General features: G+C 38.2%; 1 protein-coding gene across 1 annotated transcript; it reads left to right on the plus strand.

Moving 5' to 3' along the window:
• The first annotated feature begins 1,389 nt into the window (after nt 1–1,389).
• Nucleotides 1,390–11,882, plus strand: gabra2a (gamma-aminobutyric acid type A receptor subunit alpha2a). Its single transcript, XM_047015053.1, has 10 exons — nt 1,390–1,440; nt 1,858–1,934; nt 3,947–4,062; nt 5,077–5,144; nt 6,506–6,726; nt 7,829–7,911; nt 8,227–8,370; nt 9,365–9,517; nt 10,820–11,022; nt 11,589–11,882. Exons 2-10 carry the CDS (start codon nt 1,873–1,875, stop codon nt 11,880–11,882), a joined length of 1,344 nt encoding a protein of 447 aa, XP_046871009.1. The 5' UTR covers nt 1,390–1,440; nt 1,858–1,872.
• The last annotated feature ends 6,723 nt before the right edge of the window (nt 11,883–18,605 follow it).

The raw sequence follows: 18,605 nt of genomic DNA on the forward strand, positions 1-18,605 counted from the left end.
GAGGCTGTAACATTCTCACATTGTTTAAACATGTCTGTCTCTCTTGTGTAATGTAGAATATATTTGTTGGTAACCCCCCAATAAGCAATGGGAACTGTGCTAGAAAGGCACCTAACAACAAAAGGAAATGTTGACTGTTTTGGACAAATCATTGTAACAAATGGAAACAAACGATGGACTATAGGGCACTCTATTGAGAAGGAACTGTGAGGCTACTAATTTCCTTGATAGGTGTTAGGTTACTTTTATTTTACTGAATTGAGTTGGGAAAAGGGGTAGTGTTTGCTTCTGTTAGTACATACATACGGTTGATTATTTGTTAGATAATTGATTTTTTCAAAAGCAGACATTTAGTTGCCATCATCGTCTTTGAGAACACTGAAAATGAATTGGGTTGAATGTTGGAAATAAACAGTTTGGAACTACTGGATGCCCCACAACATGCGTTACCTTCTCATTCTTTGATAACAATGGGAGTGTCTTAACTATTTTTCAATTGACTCTGGTTTGCCCGTGTTTTTCCTGTATTATTATGTTGTAACAAAGGGGTAATACTGTTGAGAGTGCACTGCCTGCATGCATAATAGTGTTTTTCCAAATTTCTCCATAGGATGGCGTACTAGGCTTGTTTCATTTTGTACCCAAACTGCACTCTAAGATTTCTTGAAGGTGGTGGGAGAGTGGTGTTCTGAATAAAATATAGCAGTCAGATCAATCTTGACATATTTTTCTGTGAAACTTCTTAGTGCCCCAGGATACGTCTGGTTTATACTGCCAATTTTTATTGTCATTGTGCTATTACTTTTTCAGGAGTTAGTTTTCAGGAGTTTTTTGTGTGTAATGAATCTAATAGACAAGGCAAGGATCTAAGGAGATGTGTATCTACATGTCATTGAAATGAGTCACACGTTTGAGGTTTCTCATTGATCCACATCAGTAACCTGTAAAAAGGACACACCGTTTTTTAATTCTTATTTTTGGATAAACTGGAACTGCTGGTCATTGCCTAATTTCAAGGCCAGAGAAAGATAATCTAATACGAATATAGCATCAAAAACAATAATGTACAACAATAATTTCTAATCTTAGAGGTTTACGCGTCTTTGGAATTGCCAGTCCTGTCAAAAAATGAAAGATCAGTGGAGTTATATGAAGTAGGAGTATGCCTACGGATGTCTGAATCTAGACTGGCGTTAGGACCTAGTTTGTTTCTTTGCACTGTTCAACTGAGGTTTGCTTCAGTGGCTCAAGCAACATCGAGTTGATCGTGCCGGTGCAACGGTTACAGGTGAACAGCAAGTAGCTTCCAATATCCTTTAGGATGGAATGAACAATCAGGATTCACGGCAGTTTCCATTTTCTCTCGTGACAAATTTTGTTGGGTGCTATTTTATTTCTAGCCTACTTAGGCACTTCTTCAGTGAGATATCTGCGCTTTAGGTAAATGGGAAATCTAAACCTTACCCTAACCGTAATACAATTACAGAAGTCTAATATTATAAGAGACAAAAAATACGTGGTGCATTTAGATGGAAGACATAACACATGAACGTATTTGTTGAATTAATTGGTTGATCTATATTGCTCTGGACTATTTCTCAATAATTTAAAGCTTTATGTAGCCTATTATTAGGCTGGGTATTTCTATACCTTTTTATATGTGTTGTCGGAAGGCTCCGCTGACATTAACTGCTTTTTTTCAGGACCGTGATGCGGATGGTAAAATAGATTGAAAACATTTGTTGAACAAAATACAACGATGTTGGTCTCATCTGTATGGGAATTTGAGCGAGTTTTGATGAATGAGATTACGTTCCAGAGCAATTGCATTATTATACCTCTCTCCGGTTTGTACAGGCTTGACTGTCAGCAATGAGAGCACGGAGCTTAAACTTTCAGGCAATGTTTTCTTTGGTGGTACTGTGGCAGACAAGGTAAGCATTATTGTCCTATATCTATCTTTTTGGTATACTTATATATTTAGGTAGAAAGCGAAAGCAATGTGTGGCAAGCCCTACTCCCCTTTGCACATATTGTTCGCAACTAAATCTATTGAATAATTGTTTATTACATCACATTACCGTTTTTTTTGCGTACGTGTTTTCATAGTGTGCTATTTATAAGGTAAATTATAATGGCACGAAATTACCCAGTGACGCGCCCTACAATGGAAACTGTAGGTGGAGTCCTCGCACAGCATCAGGGAGTTTACCATTGTTTTACAGAGCCTGTTCCCTGTCCATCCCCAACCAGTATGTTTAGTGACTAGGCCTATAGTCAGAGCAAGTTGAGTTGGTGATTTGTTTTGGAGACGAGTACATCATTCCTATAAACGGTGCTTCCAAAAGTAGGCCCTATTCAACACCCTGACCAATTCTATTATTTACATTACATTAGGCCAACATTTTAATCATTTAGATGCACAAATAGTGCACATAGAAATACTGATCTCATATTAGTGACTTACAAATTGTATATTTGAAACACTGAAAACATAAATATTTTTGGGGTGGATATACTGAAAGATTTTGCATGCATAGCCTACGTTGGATATTCAAACCCTGGAGTTATTTGGTCCATTCTTGCATGTGTCCCAGTTTGTTCAGATTTCAAATAGTTCCGTTTTTAAATCGTGACATACATTTTCAATGATACTGAGATTGGGACTTCAATCTTCAATTCTCCCCAGCCATGTCAAGACCTTTTAGCTGGGGAGAGTGAACTGAGCTCTGCAGCTCCTTCAAAGGGATTGTTGGGTTTTCATTAATGATTGTATCATGATTACTGATGCAACTGTGCTCACTGGAATATTCAAACACGTTTTTTTACCCTTTCCCTGATCTAACTTTCTATTCATCTACTCTAGTCTTGGAAATGTTTGATACCACAGATTCTGGAAAGGAAAGAAAAAGATGCAATGTTTGTCCAGATACCATATGAAATGAATGGCCAGTGTCCAGAAAGCTGACATTTTGTCCAGATATAGTATCAAATGAATGACCAGTGTCCAGAAAGCTGACATTTTGTCCAGATATAGTATCAAATGGATGGCCAGTGTCTAGAGGGCTTACATTTTGTCAAGATATAGTATCAAATGGATGGCCAGTGTCCAGAACGTTGACATTTTGTCCAGATATACAGCTCTGGAAAAAATTTGACCACCGCACCTTTTTCTTTATTTTCCAATAACGTTGAAAATGACCATTTTGAGTGAAGACCAGAAGGGTTCAACATCAATCAACATGTTCTTACTCAATGTTTTTGGATAGGAAAGGAAAAGGTGCAGTGTTCCAAAAAAAATTGGGAGCTGTAATATAAAAAAAATTGCCAGTTTCCAGAAGGGTGGCATTTTGTCCAGATGCAGTATCAAATGAATTGCCAGTGTCCAGCAGTCTGACATTTTGAGTAACAGAAGGGTTCAACTTTTATTGGCCTCTTAAATTTAACCCTTCTGTTCCTCACTCAAAATGTTCCTCCTCAACCTTTTTGGAAAAGAAAGATAAAGGTGCAGTGGTCTTAAATCTAAGTATTAAGTTATCATGACAGTAAAACATATACATTTTGAATCTCTTTTTTATTTACCAATACATAAACTGATTCAGTATATTATTAGTCAGCACATATACATGCAATGCATCTTGAATGGGAGACCATTCTTATGGACTGAGGTAGGGGTTACTGAGGACGGCTTTCAGTTTGGGGTTTTTAGTACAGTGAGAAAAGCAGATAAACTCTCACAAATTCACCAGCTAATGTGAAGCATATTTTTCAGATTTTCAGATTCAAAACATCTTTAACTTTCAAAACTATTTACTGTTGAGTGTGAAATTTAGTTTTAATCCAATAGATCTCCTTCTCTGCTTCTCTTTTCTAGAGTATAATGTAGTTCTCCCTTTCTCTCAAATACATTATTGCACACGGACAATGATTTGTTGCCTTCTTTTAGATCAAGAGCAGAATCCAATTCCACAGATGTCTTCAAGAATAACATCAAAACCTTCACCAAAATATTAGACAGCCTTCTGGATGGCTATGACAATAGGCTGAGACCTGGACTTGGGGGTGAGAACATCTTTAGTACTATGTAATTTTGTTTATTTTGTTATATTTACTTTCCAACAAATAAGCATTTCTTGCAACATGATCTATTAAATTGTGTCACTGTACTGTGAGTGAATATGCTGTAGAGTAGGGATCTACACATCCTGATTAAATTGCTAATGATAAGTCTTGCCTGAGACTTGATTTGGTCTTCTGGAAATTTGGTTTTTGGTACAACTCACCTGACTAGGATTCAGTCAATTACACTCAAATTGAGATTTCTATCTCAGATCTTTTGGGGGTAAGGTAAACCCATGGTATTCATGACTTAAATATGATTCAACCCTCATATAAAATATGTTTTCAATTAAAACCAATTTTATGAATGACTGGCACAACAATATGCTGCTTTAGCAGGAAGTTTCCAAGCTTCAACTTAAAAGTCTGTCTAGCTGGCTAGAAATCTCTACATGCTTTGTGCGTCCGTGCATACAAGTTGCAGTAGTTTTGTACAGTTTACACTTTTGGAGTTTGAATTATGGGAAAACAGACAATGAAAAAAAAACATTCCAAAAAGTGCCGGAAGATTGCTGTTGGTGTGAAAGCACAAGTCTGGGGATGAAGTATCACTAATAAATACTGATTAACGCTGCTTAGGAACAAGGGAACTGAGAACGTTGCCAAAAAATAGGACAATAAAATAATTCTCAAACCTGCCTATCCAAATAATGCCTCTCTAATACCTAAAATCAAAACACTTGCATCAGTGTCTTCACCTGGCCATCACACCTTTTGTGATGATATTCAAATGTCTAAACAATTAAGAAAAACTGTAATTTTTCAGTTCAGTCTTTTGTCAATGGAATGCATAGGAATTGTGCAAGATGATGCAACGCTCCTAAAGACCATATTGCGAGTTTACAAACGAGTGTTTTTGAAACAGAGGCCGTTTTACTGTACAAACAAATGTCGCAATTAGAACAGTACTAGCTTAATGAATGTGTTTTTATATGTTTTCTTTTGTGTGTTTCACAGATCGGGTGACAGAGGTCAAGACTGATATTTATGTCACCAGTTTTGGTCCTGTATCAGACACAGATATGGTAAGTTTGATCAGTTTTAACCTTCATTTCCAATTCTTATCCTCTGTCTTTGTTCTCCAAGATCCTACCTGCTGATGCTTGAAAAGCTTTTTTCTGTTCCTACATAATACTCTCAGTCCTGCTCTGCTTTCAAATATTTAAACCGTGAAGAAGAGTAGGGAAATGGTCACTAGAGCCAGCGCCTTCAGAAGGGAAAGGAATGGTGTAATATATTATTCATCCCGTGGCTCCATCAAATTCAAAAAGCATAATTTCACAGAAGGGGGAATCTCTATCACTTGGCTTTGATAGTTTTTCTCTGTTAGGCACACCCGTCTAGGTCTCTTTCGGATATATTTGAATGCATTCCTGCTACTCCTTGTGTCTGTGTTTTTATTCACTTAAATCTAGTTATCCACTGTCACTGTGATTAAACAATACACCTTGTTTCTGTTTTATTTGCACAGACAAGGTTCGTCATCACAGGCAGACAGGGTAATACAGGCAATCCAAAGACATACTCGGGGCTAACAGACAAAGGTCAAAACACGATGAAAACGACAGAATACAATGGATTATTATAGGTTATGCTTAGACTGAACTAAGAAAGACTTTTCAGAAACCACAAGAACACGGGTATACTGTAACAAGACACAGGAGCAGGCAGTTATTCTCACAGGGAAGCAGATCACAGCCTCCTGGTCTTGGGTGTGCTACTAATAATACAACATACAGAGGGTCAGATGGCTGAGCGGTTAGGGAGTCGGGCTATTAATCAGAAAATTGTTGGTTTGATTCCCGGCCATGCCAAATTACGTTGTGTCCTTGGGCAAGGCACTTCACCCTACTTACCCCGGGGAGAATGTCCCTGTACGTACTGTAAGTTGCTCTGGATAAGAGCATCTGCTAAATGTAAACATACCTTAACTTCTAAAAATGAATGTGTGATTGCACAAATGTTTTGTGCAAATATTTCATATTATAATATATATTTTATTTGAAAAGAATTACTATAGAAATATCTACATTCACAACAATGTAGTTCCATAGGAACTGGTATGTAGTTACACTTCCTTATGGTTTAGCGCTACAAGTTATTACACATGTGAAACTTGGTATGGGGGTCGTTGGCCTTTCAGGGGGAAGTGGATGTTATATGTTTTAGCCCTTCACAACATCTACTTACAATTACACCCATCACCATACTGTGCCATATTACACATTTGTAATAACCTATACCACTAACACTTACTACCATTTCATTACATAGCAATTCCTATCTACCTACAATGTTTTACTAAAGTTATTGCTGAGTAGACTTGTAAGTGAATGTAACCTTCATGTGAAGCGTTGCCTAATTCTTTTACCTTCTCCTTCCTTAGGAGTACACTGTAGATGTATTTTTCCGCCAGAGTTGGAAGGATGAGCGATTGAAGTTCCATGGGCCAATGAATATCCTGCGACTAAATAATCTAATGGCGAGTAAAATCTGGACTCCAGACACTTTCTTTCATAACGGGAAGAAGTCCGTAGCTCACAACATGACCATGCCCAACAAACTTCTCAGAATTATGGACAATGGAACTTTACTGTACACCATGAGGTATGTAGTGACTTACACTCGTGATACCAAGTGTCTGTTTTATATTAGAGTATTTTATTTGTTTTGTGTGTTTCTTAAATTCTTCAAAGAATATTCTTTACGGGTTCATGGTTGTACAATTTGAAGGCAAAAACAGCAGTGCTGCTCCTCCTAAACATGCCTCTTATCAGCGATTGTAATTTATTTCCAAAACCACAATTCCAATAAAGGCCATCATTGTCACTAAGTACATTTATTTACATTTATTCATTTAGCAGACGCTTTTATCCAAAGCGATTTATAGATATGCCATGTAAATCTTTAACTTGCATAAATATTCAGGCTGTTTGCAACCCAAGAAGTTAACTCACTCATATATATTGTATTAGCCTACCTTGGGTAAGAACAAGATTAGTTTATATTACGACATTTGTAACTAACCAGAGCGATGCTATAGACGGGTTGCTGAGAGTCAACAATGATTGTTCATTAATGACTGCTCATCAGGTCATTCTGTTCATAGTCCCCCTCTGAGACAGTACGCATTCAATCAGTAATGTCAACGTCTCACGTTGTAATTCAAAGAATATTTGTCTGCAGGAAATTGTTTTTCCAATCAGGGCTCTCCATGATGGTGAATTTCTCTCAGCCTCGGGTTACCTTACATCTCTGCACAGTTATTATGTATTTCCACTTTGGGTAGATAAATTATACAGTAGTTAACTTTTGCATTTAACATTGTAGACATACACCCAAACACATACTGTACATATGGGTGCACACACAAACACACACACGTGTGCACACACACACACACACACACACACACAGAGAGGCATATACTACTGCACATAGAGACTAGTCCTTGACACTCTGTCTACCCTTGTTGGTATGAGACAACAGAGATGTACGAATAAATAAACTGCCTGACGTCATCTGTGTTGTTCTTACTTACTAATCAAATAATCGGAGCCCTTGTGTAAAAGCCGCACCAAAAAAACATGTTGTTCGAAAATGCGTCAGTGTTTAATAGAATAAATCTGGTATGTCTATTAACCAGGCATCACATTCTGGAACTGTTTTGATATGGACTCTTAAGAGTGTTATGTTTGTGCCATCTTAGGTTAACAGTCCAGGCGGAATGCCCCATGCACCTTGAAGATTTCCCAATGGACTCCCACTCCTGTCCACTGAAGTTTGGCAGCTGTAAGTTTAAATATAGTCCAAATGAATTCACACACAAGGGATGGATCTGTAGCTAAATACTGTATTTGAAAAAGCACAGATCATTAGGGCTGCTCAGTAGGTACTGAAAAAATCATAATCACTATTATTACTATTCTGATTACTTTGAGTTTGTGTATCTGTGTTAGTTACACTACCTACTACACTATGAACAATTTCTCAACCCTAAACTATAAAGAGTATATATTTAAATGTCCTCCTTCCATCTTAATTACTATATTGTCTTTAAGCCTGTTTGTGGAATTTCATGTTCTTATCCCAATCTACTCTTTTCAGATGCCTACACCATGACAGAAGTTACTTACATTTGGACTAGGAATGCATCTGCGTCTGTGGTGGTAGCCCCGGATGGCTCCCGGCTGAACCAGTATGACTTGCTGGGTCAAACAGTGGAAAATAACACAATCAAATCTAGCACTGGTGAGTTTATTATAATATACTATGGGTCATATAGTATATTAGGTAACAGTAATTCGAGAAAGAATAAAAGAACACAGCATGTGCTGTGATATATAATACACAAGTGAAAGCACTTGGGCAGCGCGTTTCAAAACACTCATTAACTACACCTGTGTAAGGTGTAGGCGGCATTATAAGGCCGCACGGATACGCACACACTTACTCCAGGTTGTTGTATCATTGTGCTGCAGCCGCCCTCCACCGTCTTCATCTCCCCCGAGTTGTCTGTATGTTTCTGTCCATCAGGGGGATCCTTTTTCTATTTGCTGCCCGCCTCATATTCTATGTATGTTGTGCGCTAATTTTAGAGGCAGATACATCCACTCTGGTTATCAATAAATGTTCAAATCTAAGTTTTGATTGAAATGTGGTTGTCTCACTAACTCACAAAGTTTAATATCACCAAAAAATGACACACTTTACTTGACAAATAAGTGAGTTAATGATAACGAATCACTATGGCCCAGTTTTCCAGACATGGATTAATCCTAGTCCTAGACTGAAAACTTTTTCAACAGAAATATTCCTTGAATTATTCTGTTACTAAAGGACAAAGCTTAATTCATGTCTGGGAAACTGGCCCATAGTGATTCGTTAGTATTTTCAACAAAGCAGCAGTTAAAGGTATAATTGGTATGTTTTTGTCATAAACACGTTGTGTACGATAAAGTGGCTGTCTCAGAGTTGTCCAGTAGTGCCAATGGAATGTCAATTTCAAAATTTGGGAGTGGCATGATTCTTTCCAGTCAAGTAGGTCCCAGCCATCCTGTGCCAGCCAATCACCTTCTAAAGATCAGCTTTCCTTCTGATTCTTTTAGTTTTTGTTGCAAAACCAGTCAATCAAACATGAGTGGGATGAAAACGTGGAATTCTGATCAGAGTTGGGGTTCTGTTCATCATATACTATATATATGTTTTTTCATAATCTTGCTGCTCTCTCTTTCTCTTTATTTAGGCGAGTACACAGTCATGATGGCCCATTTCCACCTGAAGAGAAAGATTGGTTACTTTGTTATCCAGACCTATCTTCCCTGCATCATGACTGTCATCCTCTCCCAGGTCTCCTTCTGGCTGAACCGTGAATCTGTGCCAGCCAGGACTGTCTTTGGTGAGTATGTAGCTGATTTGTCTTCCAATGTCATGGTAATACTGTATTTTAGACACAGAAAACGGAAACCTTAACCTTACATTCTAGAATGCAATATCCCCACCATGTCATAAAATAAGTCATTCTGATGCCAACATGAACAACCTGTGACATTGTATAGGCCTCTTTGACACTTGCAATTAATGTTGTATATAATGTGATCAGGCTCGTGCACAGAACACAGAGCCCCCCCCCCCCCCCTACAAAAATAAAACTTAAATTAAAAAGCTAAACAAAAAACAAACAAGCAAGGGCTCCTGCCCCTCTGCCCTGCCATTGACAAATTGGCCTCGTCTGGATGTTTTTTTGTGTTTGTTTTTGAAAGAACACTACCAAAGAGTATGTGGGAACATGAAAAATGAAAGTAAAAAACTGAGCACTCCTCTCCTTTGAAATTATTTTGACTGAAATGAAATGCACTGCTTGTCTTGTGTTCAATGCACTGCCCATTAGCTGGTTCAAATTTGTAACAGAAAAACAGCTAACTATCGTGAAAGAAATTCTGCCTTTTGCTGTTTAGAATATTATTCAATGGAGCCACAAGTATAAAAAAGGCTCACAAATTATTTAATTGTGCCATCAAAACGTGTTTGAAGAAAGCAAGACATGTTTGAGTGTAGCACTTATGTTTGTAATTTATTTTTAGGCAAGTGTTTGTCACTAAGGCAGTGGGGGAGTGGGAGAAGGTAGGAACAAGCTTGCTTTGGTGTGTCTGCCAGTGAGTGTAGCAGAGCGAAGCAACATCAAAAGGAAAACACATTATTCACTCAAAGCACTAGGGTGGTGTGTTAGGAATGTGATAGGGTGAGATTTCCACATGTCCTACAGCACCCAACAGTGTGTGTGCCACAGGGAGGAACTTGAATCAGCTGTGGGGTAATACTTTGCCTGAAAATGCCTAAACCTGCCTCAAGTATTACTCACTGCTAATGCTTTCTCTTCTAACGCCATGGAATTGAATACCCCAGGGTTCACTTATACTGGCATACAAAACAGAAATCTGGGAATTAACTTAATTGACCATATACCATTTCTCGGTCCCTCAATGGGTTTGTGTGTGTGAAAGAGAGATCAGTATGTTAAGCAGACTCATTTTACAGATGAATCTAAAGAGCTTATACATATTCAAGGTCTGTCAATCAGAAAGTAAGACAATCATTTTATTTAGCCTATTCCATATCAATTTTACAGATTGTGTATGTTGCAATAGCTAAATTAATTTTAAAAAGATTTTCCTTTTGTCTCTGCCCTTTGATGATGCAGGTGTTACAACAGTACTCACTATGACAACCCTCAGTATTAGTGCCCGTAATTCCTTGCCTAAAGTTGCCTACGCTACTGCCATGGATTGGTTCATTGCAGTGTGTTATGCCTTCGTTTTCTCTGCACTCATCGAGTTTGCTACAGTCAACTACTTCACCAAAAGAGGCTGGGCCTGGGATGGCAAAAGTGTGGTCAATGACAAGGTAATGTCACTTAAAGAACTCTATTTTTGCACTTTTAGATGTAGAAGACTGATGCAGTTTTTCTGATTGTTTCAGAGAATCATTAGCTGCCAGGCAAATAAGAAATATAGAGACTTGAGCATAGCTTCTAAACCTTAAAATATGTTGAAAATATTTTTTACAATATTTTTTATTGTTTATATGAGCATTAATCATCAGCATTTTTCCCTCACATTGACTGACAAGACAGGGCAGATAATACATAGGCCAGGGGATAGCCATTAGCCACGGAGAACAGTAAGCTGATAGGGTCAAGTAGGTTGTGTCTCTGCAGCATGGGATGACTAGGGACATACCCCTACTTTGAGTGTGTTTTGCTTTCATATATAGCCTACTTTCAGTTTTGAGATTCAATCATTTTGATACAATAGAGGCCAAAAGCATTTCATTTAAATAATAACTATAAGTTATTACAACACAACACAAATCCGCACCCAAATGATCACACACACAATCTCTTTCTTTGTATTCATACTGCTTTACTGATTTGTGTAGTTTACTGAAGATTGGTTTTCTCTTCTCTACAGAAAAAAGAGCCATCTGTCACAAAGAAGAACAATGCATTTGCAGTTGCTGTGGCAAACTATGGTCCAAATGTCACCAAGGACACAGGGCTGTCCACTATAGCCAAAAGTGCTGCCACCGACAAGTCCAAACCAGAGCCCAAACCAGAGCAGAACAAGAAAACCTTCAACAGTGTGAGCAAAATTGACCGCATGTCCCGGATCATGTTTCCTGTGCTCTTTAGCAGTTTCAACTTGGTCTACTGGGCCACATACCTCAACAGAGAACTGGTTATACAAAACATCCCGTCAAATTAACAAAAACCTAAAAGAGTGTTCACACCGAGACTGAGACTAATTTTTATGTGAATTTGGTTACTTGCAAAGTCTTGGAGTATATTTTCCACTACATTTATTGGAAATTACATGTAATATTTGTATTGCTCGTAGCATACGGATTTGTTTTAACTCTGAAATGCATAAAATGTAGCAAAGCTGACTTGTAGTATAGCATACTACTTTCCAGATTCAGAATTAGCCCCACCCTGCCCCACCCTGCCCCGCCCTGCCCCACCCTGAGTCCACCCTGCCCTACCCTGCCCCGCCCTGCCCCACCCTATTATGGAGAACATCAGTCAGGATAATAATAGGAGTTTCCGTGATTGTAATTGTATGCCTAGTATAATGTTATGACATTAAAGTCAGCACCATCACGCCAGGTATAAACTGATACTACTAGCAAACAGTAAATATATACTACAAAAATATACTTTACATTTACAAAAGCTAGTGAACCCAAATAAGGTTTCTTCATTGGTAATTTGGCAGTTTAGCCTTCGACTCCAGTTGTGCTGACAGTGTTTTGCAATCCCACCCTCCCGCTAAATTATTGGAATTCTTATTAGCTATTTTATTCACTTAAAATGCCAAATACCATATCATTTAATATGTTACCTACATGAAACACATTATGTTTTCAATTGGGTTTAAGATACATTTTAGAAAATATTGGGACTGTAAAAAAACAAGTGATAATGCAAATACTGATATGACAGTCAAGGGTTCGACAACCCTTGGTATAGTAGTGGAGAATAGCTAGAATATTATCTTACATATCAAAAACTGTGCCAGGCAAAAAGTGGAATTACCTTTTGTTCAGTACTTATGTGGAAGCTATTTAAACATGTTTAAAGTGTTACTAATTTGATGCTGTGCATTATACTTCTAGAAACTTGACATGTATGACAACATGACAACATGTATTAAAGAACATGTACTGTAAACAAAAGCACAAACCCTAAAATTCAGGCCACAGGGATGATCCTCACCAAGCCTCTCGTAAATAGTATACGTCATTAGCAACCCTTGTTTAAAAAACATACTGAAGAATAATGCTGCACCATCTTTAAACCAAGTGAACTCAAACTACTTTTTCAATGATCACCATAAGTTCAGGGTATATATTTTACATCTGCCACTCAAAATGAAAACAACAACACTGTGACACAAGTTACTAAATGGACACATAAGTGTAATGAGTGTAGAAATATATGTCAGTACTGTAAGGGACACATTTATAAAGTTATATATAGGATATATGTCAATCAATGTAGTGTTTATTCAGTTTAGTATTTGTTGAGTAGTCTCCTGATATGGAGATACTGTATGTAGATCGTGCCCACACATGAGTCTAGTGTATTTAATCCGTGGGAGATGGATAGAGGTTATTGTTTTTTTTTACAATAATTCTTAAGAACAAGCATCTCGGGTTTTCTGTAAGATTTGAATCACTTGTGGACAAAATTGTTTCTGATGTCCTATGTGTCTCTACATCACCTTGTGAAATGTTAGTATTATGCATATCATTGTTATCAGAAACTGTTTCTATGTTTGTAAATTTGTATCTTAATTTTTATGTTTCTATGTTAATATACTGTACACAAATGTGGTATATCAAAAAAAGTTACACAAAACATTCCAATTACAGATAAGACACAATTATGATATCTAATTGTTTTGTAAAATGTTTTTATGTGAAGTCTGAGTGAATTTGATCTTGTTTTTCTCATGCTCAAAATGTCAAAATCAATGGGAAAAAAAACTATTTTTTAATAAAGTTTTGCACATTTTAATTCATTACTTGATTTGAAATCAAAAGGGCAACTGTTTATCATCCCTCCATTGACTGGTCTATGTCAATCAACTCGGTCCCACCATAGTAATTTACAAAAAACCAGACACAGGTGATGAGCGAGTGACACCCTATTTTCGTGTGCCTCCTTGTGTGTCACGTGATCAAAACGAGGCACTGAAGACTGCAATATTGACTCCAACATCAACCGTTCAACGGTTGTGTAGTCAACACGAGGGTGCATCAGCGAAGCGCAACGCTATCAGGAAAATGTACAGAAATTGAATAGATTAATTGACCAATGTACACGTTTTTATATTAAGAATGCTATCAACCTACAATTCCCATCAGGGTTAATAATTGTTTCTGCTCAATCAAAATGTAGCTTTTACTTGGAGCTGAATTTGAGTTTGTTGGATGCCAACATTTGGCCAATGAGCGAAACCCAATGAGCCCAGTGCACATAGTCCAAGTGGGCCTTAATTATAGCCCAAGGTAGACCCCTATTGCTCCAACCTGGTCATGTCTGCAGGAGACTTGAACCTTGCCACTGAATGGTAGAGTTCAATGCCTACTGTAAGCTTAACAACACTTAATTGTGTAGATATGGAAATATGCATGTTTGGGAATAAATGTACTGAATGAATTAGGATTAGGGATTAAGGGGAGGATTAAGAGGATTGAGGATTAAGCCTTCAATCAGGAGAACCTCTTCCACCAAAAGGACATGCCTATGGTTGAATATTATGAATGTTTTAATATTGTGGATCAACTACCCTCTTCCCTATAACTCTACTTGTATACATTTCATATCATGTGAAATTACATGTTCATTGACAACAAAACGTAAAAAAATACAAAATAAAAAATAACTTTAGAACTCTCAATGTTGAAATATGTTCCAGTCACATTTCATTTAAAGTGGCAGATGGAACCTTGCGCACGTTTAAGCTTCAAAATGAATCAAGCTTGTCCACATACAAGCCACCCCTTAAGCAGTCTCAGCTCTCCTAGCCAACACACATGCAAGAGTCAGCAAGACATCTAGTGCATGCGTCCACAGCTGAAATCTCAGCACTGCTACAATGTGAAACACTGCTGATAGCAAGTTTGAGTATTAAATGCTTGGACTTGCCCAAAAGTCCACAATCAATACATAGAGGCTATGCAAGAAAACAGCAAGTGCTGCACAGTTCATCAGCAGATTTACCTCTGTGTGAAGTCTCACACTTAATCCTCAACCTGCTTCTGCATCATTAGTCACAGTTACTGTCTGCTTTTGAATGATCTACCCACTCTAATAAAAACCCACGACTGGCACTTTACAGTAAGATGTAAATAAATCAACCCATTGAATGTTATTTTTGTTGAAGTTCAAGCAGAGACTTGAATGGCTCCAGTATAATTTACACTTTATTACAGACTAATTTAGTGCTAGAAAAACTGTTTTCATGGTCATTAGGTCTCTCTGTGGATAAACACTGTCCAGTACAAAACTGTTAATTCATACATAAATTTCAACTACCATAATTACAGTTATTAACCATCAGTAAGTAAATAGTCTGTCACGTTTTAAATTTGAAAACATTAAAGGCGGTAATGATCCATAATTAAGACCGGAGACTTGTAATAGAGAAGTAAATTCATTAGATTAATAGCAGAATTATTGGTGGTATGTAAACATTAAACATTTTTTCTTTAGTTGGATACAACACACCGGATGGACAACCAGTTACAATATTTCCAATGATACAACTAAATGGAACTAAGAAAAGATCACACCCCATACCAGCTGTTGAAGTTAAAACTCTGCAAACTACCTTTGGAGTCTTAACTACATGGCTGCATTATCATTAAGATCAGCAATTAAGTAACAAACCTCATCATTCAGCTGTCCACCAAGCAAGACACAACTTTGACAGTTGCTCATCGTCTTTTTTTCCTCATGAGAAAAACATGCTGTCGGATAAAGATGAGCTATCATGTGTGCTATGTGTATTTTATTTTAAAAAATATTATCAAATTTATCAGTGTCACAATCGCTGGATAATCTGACCATTGTCATTTCTATTTTAGCACATGAAGAATAAAGAATGAATTGTATATCCAACTCCAGTTATTATCAGCCCAATCCCTAACTATTCTATTTCTTGACACATTTCTCAAATGTTTTTACATACACTGACACACTGTTTGCTGTTCGATGACCAGAAGATGTGACATAAAAGATGAACAAAATAATGGTAGAAGACTGACTGTATAACAGCAGTAAAGGTAACATGTAAAATGGTATGAGGGCTGTAAAGGAGGATACACTGTTATGCCTTATGCAGGATCTAGGTTCAGAGCAGAGCTGGCCTGAACATGGAGATCAAATGTGATGAGTGGTGTTATTAATAGATTTGTACAGAAAAAGAGACAAAGACTGTATGTGGACAATGTCAGTACCTCAGGTACTTTGCAGCGCTCTTGTGAATGCTTATGGTTTACATCTCCATGGTGACATTTCATCTCCTTTCAAACTCAGTATGCATTTTTGACTGCTGTCTCATTGCCTTTGTTCCCTTTAACTTTGTCTTTTGCTAAGCTTGGCCTAGAAAACAAATGTTATTTGAGGAAATTAGGTTCTAATTGCATACGTTTTTAAGTACAGGGCATTACATCTCAAATAATGGTGGTTTATTGAAAAGGGTGGGAAATTGCTGTGCAATAGATTGACTAGCACAGTATTTCACAGCTTGAACACAAGCAGAGCCTCAGCATTCTTTACTCACAACCCTCCACGCATGCAATTGTCTTCTGTGTGCTAAGGGGTTTTGGAAAGTTTTTCAAGCCAACCCTGTCTAGAAAACAAAACAAAAACAAAAAAACTATGTTGCTATTCAGTAGCATCATGGGACATTCAATCAATATTTTAAACAAATGACAACTGAGGAAACCCAGTCCATCATCCGTCACACAAATATTGTGTAGGTTGCAGCAGGCACAAGTCACCTTCGGGGCGACCAGAGGCTGGATCTCCAGGGTCCTCAAAAAGAAGCTGCATCAGCGTTTTCGAGATCCCAAAGGTGCGCTCAATAACGTTTCTTGCTTTTGCATGGTGCCAGTTGTTCTGGGCTTCAGCTCGGCCTGTTCACGTTGAAAACATATGGTGTATATTTAAGTCACCAATGTAACAATTTGCTCTGTGTGTGCGTAAAAAACTGTCAGATGGATTTATAATAGCATTAGGACATTGTGGTTATAGGTATCCTCCAGCTCTCCCAATATAAAGTATCTAGCTTGTGGATGCAGCGCCTGTTGGTACATGGGCAATCTCCATAGGACAAGTGCATCCTATACAGATCCTGTATTGCCAGTGTAGAGTACACACCCTGAAGTGTAGCCAGGGCCGGCGCGAGTACCTTCACCGCCCTAGGCAGGATGTTTCAACAGCCCCCCCACTCCATCTTGGCGCCCTCTACTGGTGGTGCGGGACAGTTAATTAATGGACGCACTTGGGTACTTGGGGCCCCCCTCTTCATGGCGCCGTAGGCGGCTGCCTAGTTCGCCCATAGCAAACGCCGGCCCTGAGTGTAGCCTTGGCATTGCAGACGCCCTGCAGTAGCACAGATGGAGAAAACTTTCTGCTAATTTAACATTTCCTCTGTGACTCTGCGGGCAGAAGAATCTTGACGTGGCACACGTCAATGACACCGGCAGCGCAATGCCTCATGGCCATTCAGGTGAACAATGCCAGCCTCCACCTCCTCCGTTTTCTCTGGTGTTGGGAAAGCTTTTTTGAGGATGGTCATCCTTTCCTCCATAACATTGTGAACGGTCCTGGAAACTGTGGCTACTGGCATGGCAAAGATGTCTGCAGCTACCCCTCTAGGCGTTTTCACAGACTAGCTAGTAGACCAATCTCAACTTGCGTTCTGTATCTGCAGTGGTTTTTCCCTCCAGCTGTAGATACAGAACCTCAGTTTCACGGCTCCACCCACCTGGACCAGCATGTTACTGCTGCTCCTGTGTGGGCCTCAAGGCTGGCTTCAAGTAAGCTCCAAAAAAGAACTTGGCAAGGGTAGGCACAAGGTCATTCATTTTTGTGTTTTAAAATATGCTTTACATTGTTTATTATCTTGAGGGGGAGGGGGCGGGGGTTGGGGAGCCATTGTGCATGTCATTGCAATATGTTGAGCCAAGCTGTTCTAATATGACAATCAAATTAAATGAGTAACATTTGTATTGTCAGAGGGACTGTGTTGTGTGTGGACATTTGGTCAGTATGCAGACAAGTTGGTCTTGTACCAGCTATACATTTTTGAGGATCTTGTAATGTAAGATTTGTTTCAATTCAGCCACAACAGCATTAGTGATGTCAGGTACTGGTGTTGGGTGATTACATGTAGGTGTGGGGTTGCAGACGGCTGTACATTTCATCCCAAAGGAGTTTCTATGGGCTTGAGGTATAGTATTCTTGTGGGCCAGTCAAGTCATTTTACACTGAAATCTACAAAACATTTGTTATATGGAACTCACAACTATGTCTCTGTTCATTTACTTAAATGCACTCACTAAGCATGATCAATTATTAACACTTGGGACACGGAACACTCCATTAAAATGTAAAGATCTGATTAATATTTTGAAACATTTTGTGGATGGTATTCTTTCCACTGGCAAGGTTGCAATTGGTAATGAGGATATTCATCCATGGAATAATACATTCAGAAACATCTGCCTCATTTTGCTCCCAGTGCAAAAACGGAAAGCATGAGTGCTCGTTTTTTAAAGGTCAGTGAACATTAATGTCCTTTTGTTTACTGTCCGACTAGTTTCTACATTATTGTTACATGGACACAAAATTGTTTTTTACGTAAACACACTGATTATTTACATTAGTTTCGATACATAAATACGAAAATAAA

Source organism: Hypomesus transpacificus, chromosome 3 (assembly GCF_021917145.1).
Source record: "Hypomesus transpacificus isolate Combined female chromosome 3, fHypTra1, whole genome shotgun sequence".
Lineage (NCBI taxonomy): Eukaryota > Metazoa > Chordata > Actinopteri > Osmeriformes > Osmeridae > Hypomesus > Hypomesus transpacificus.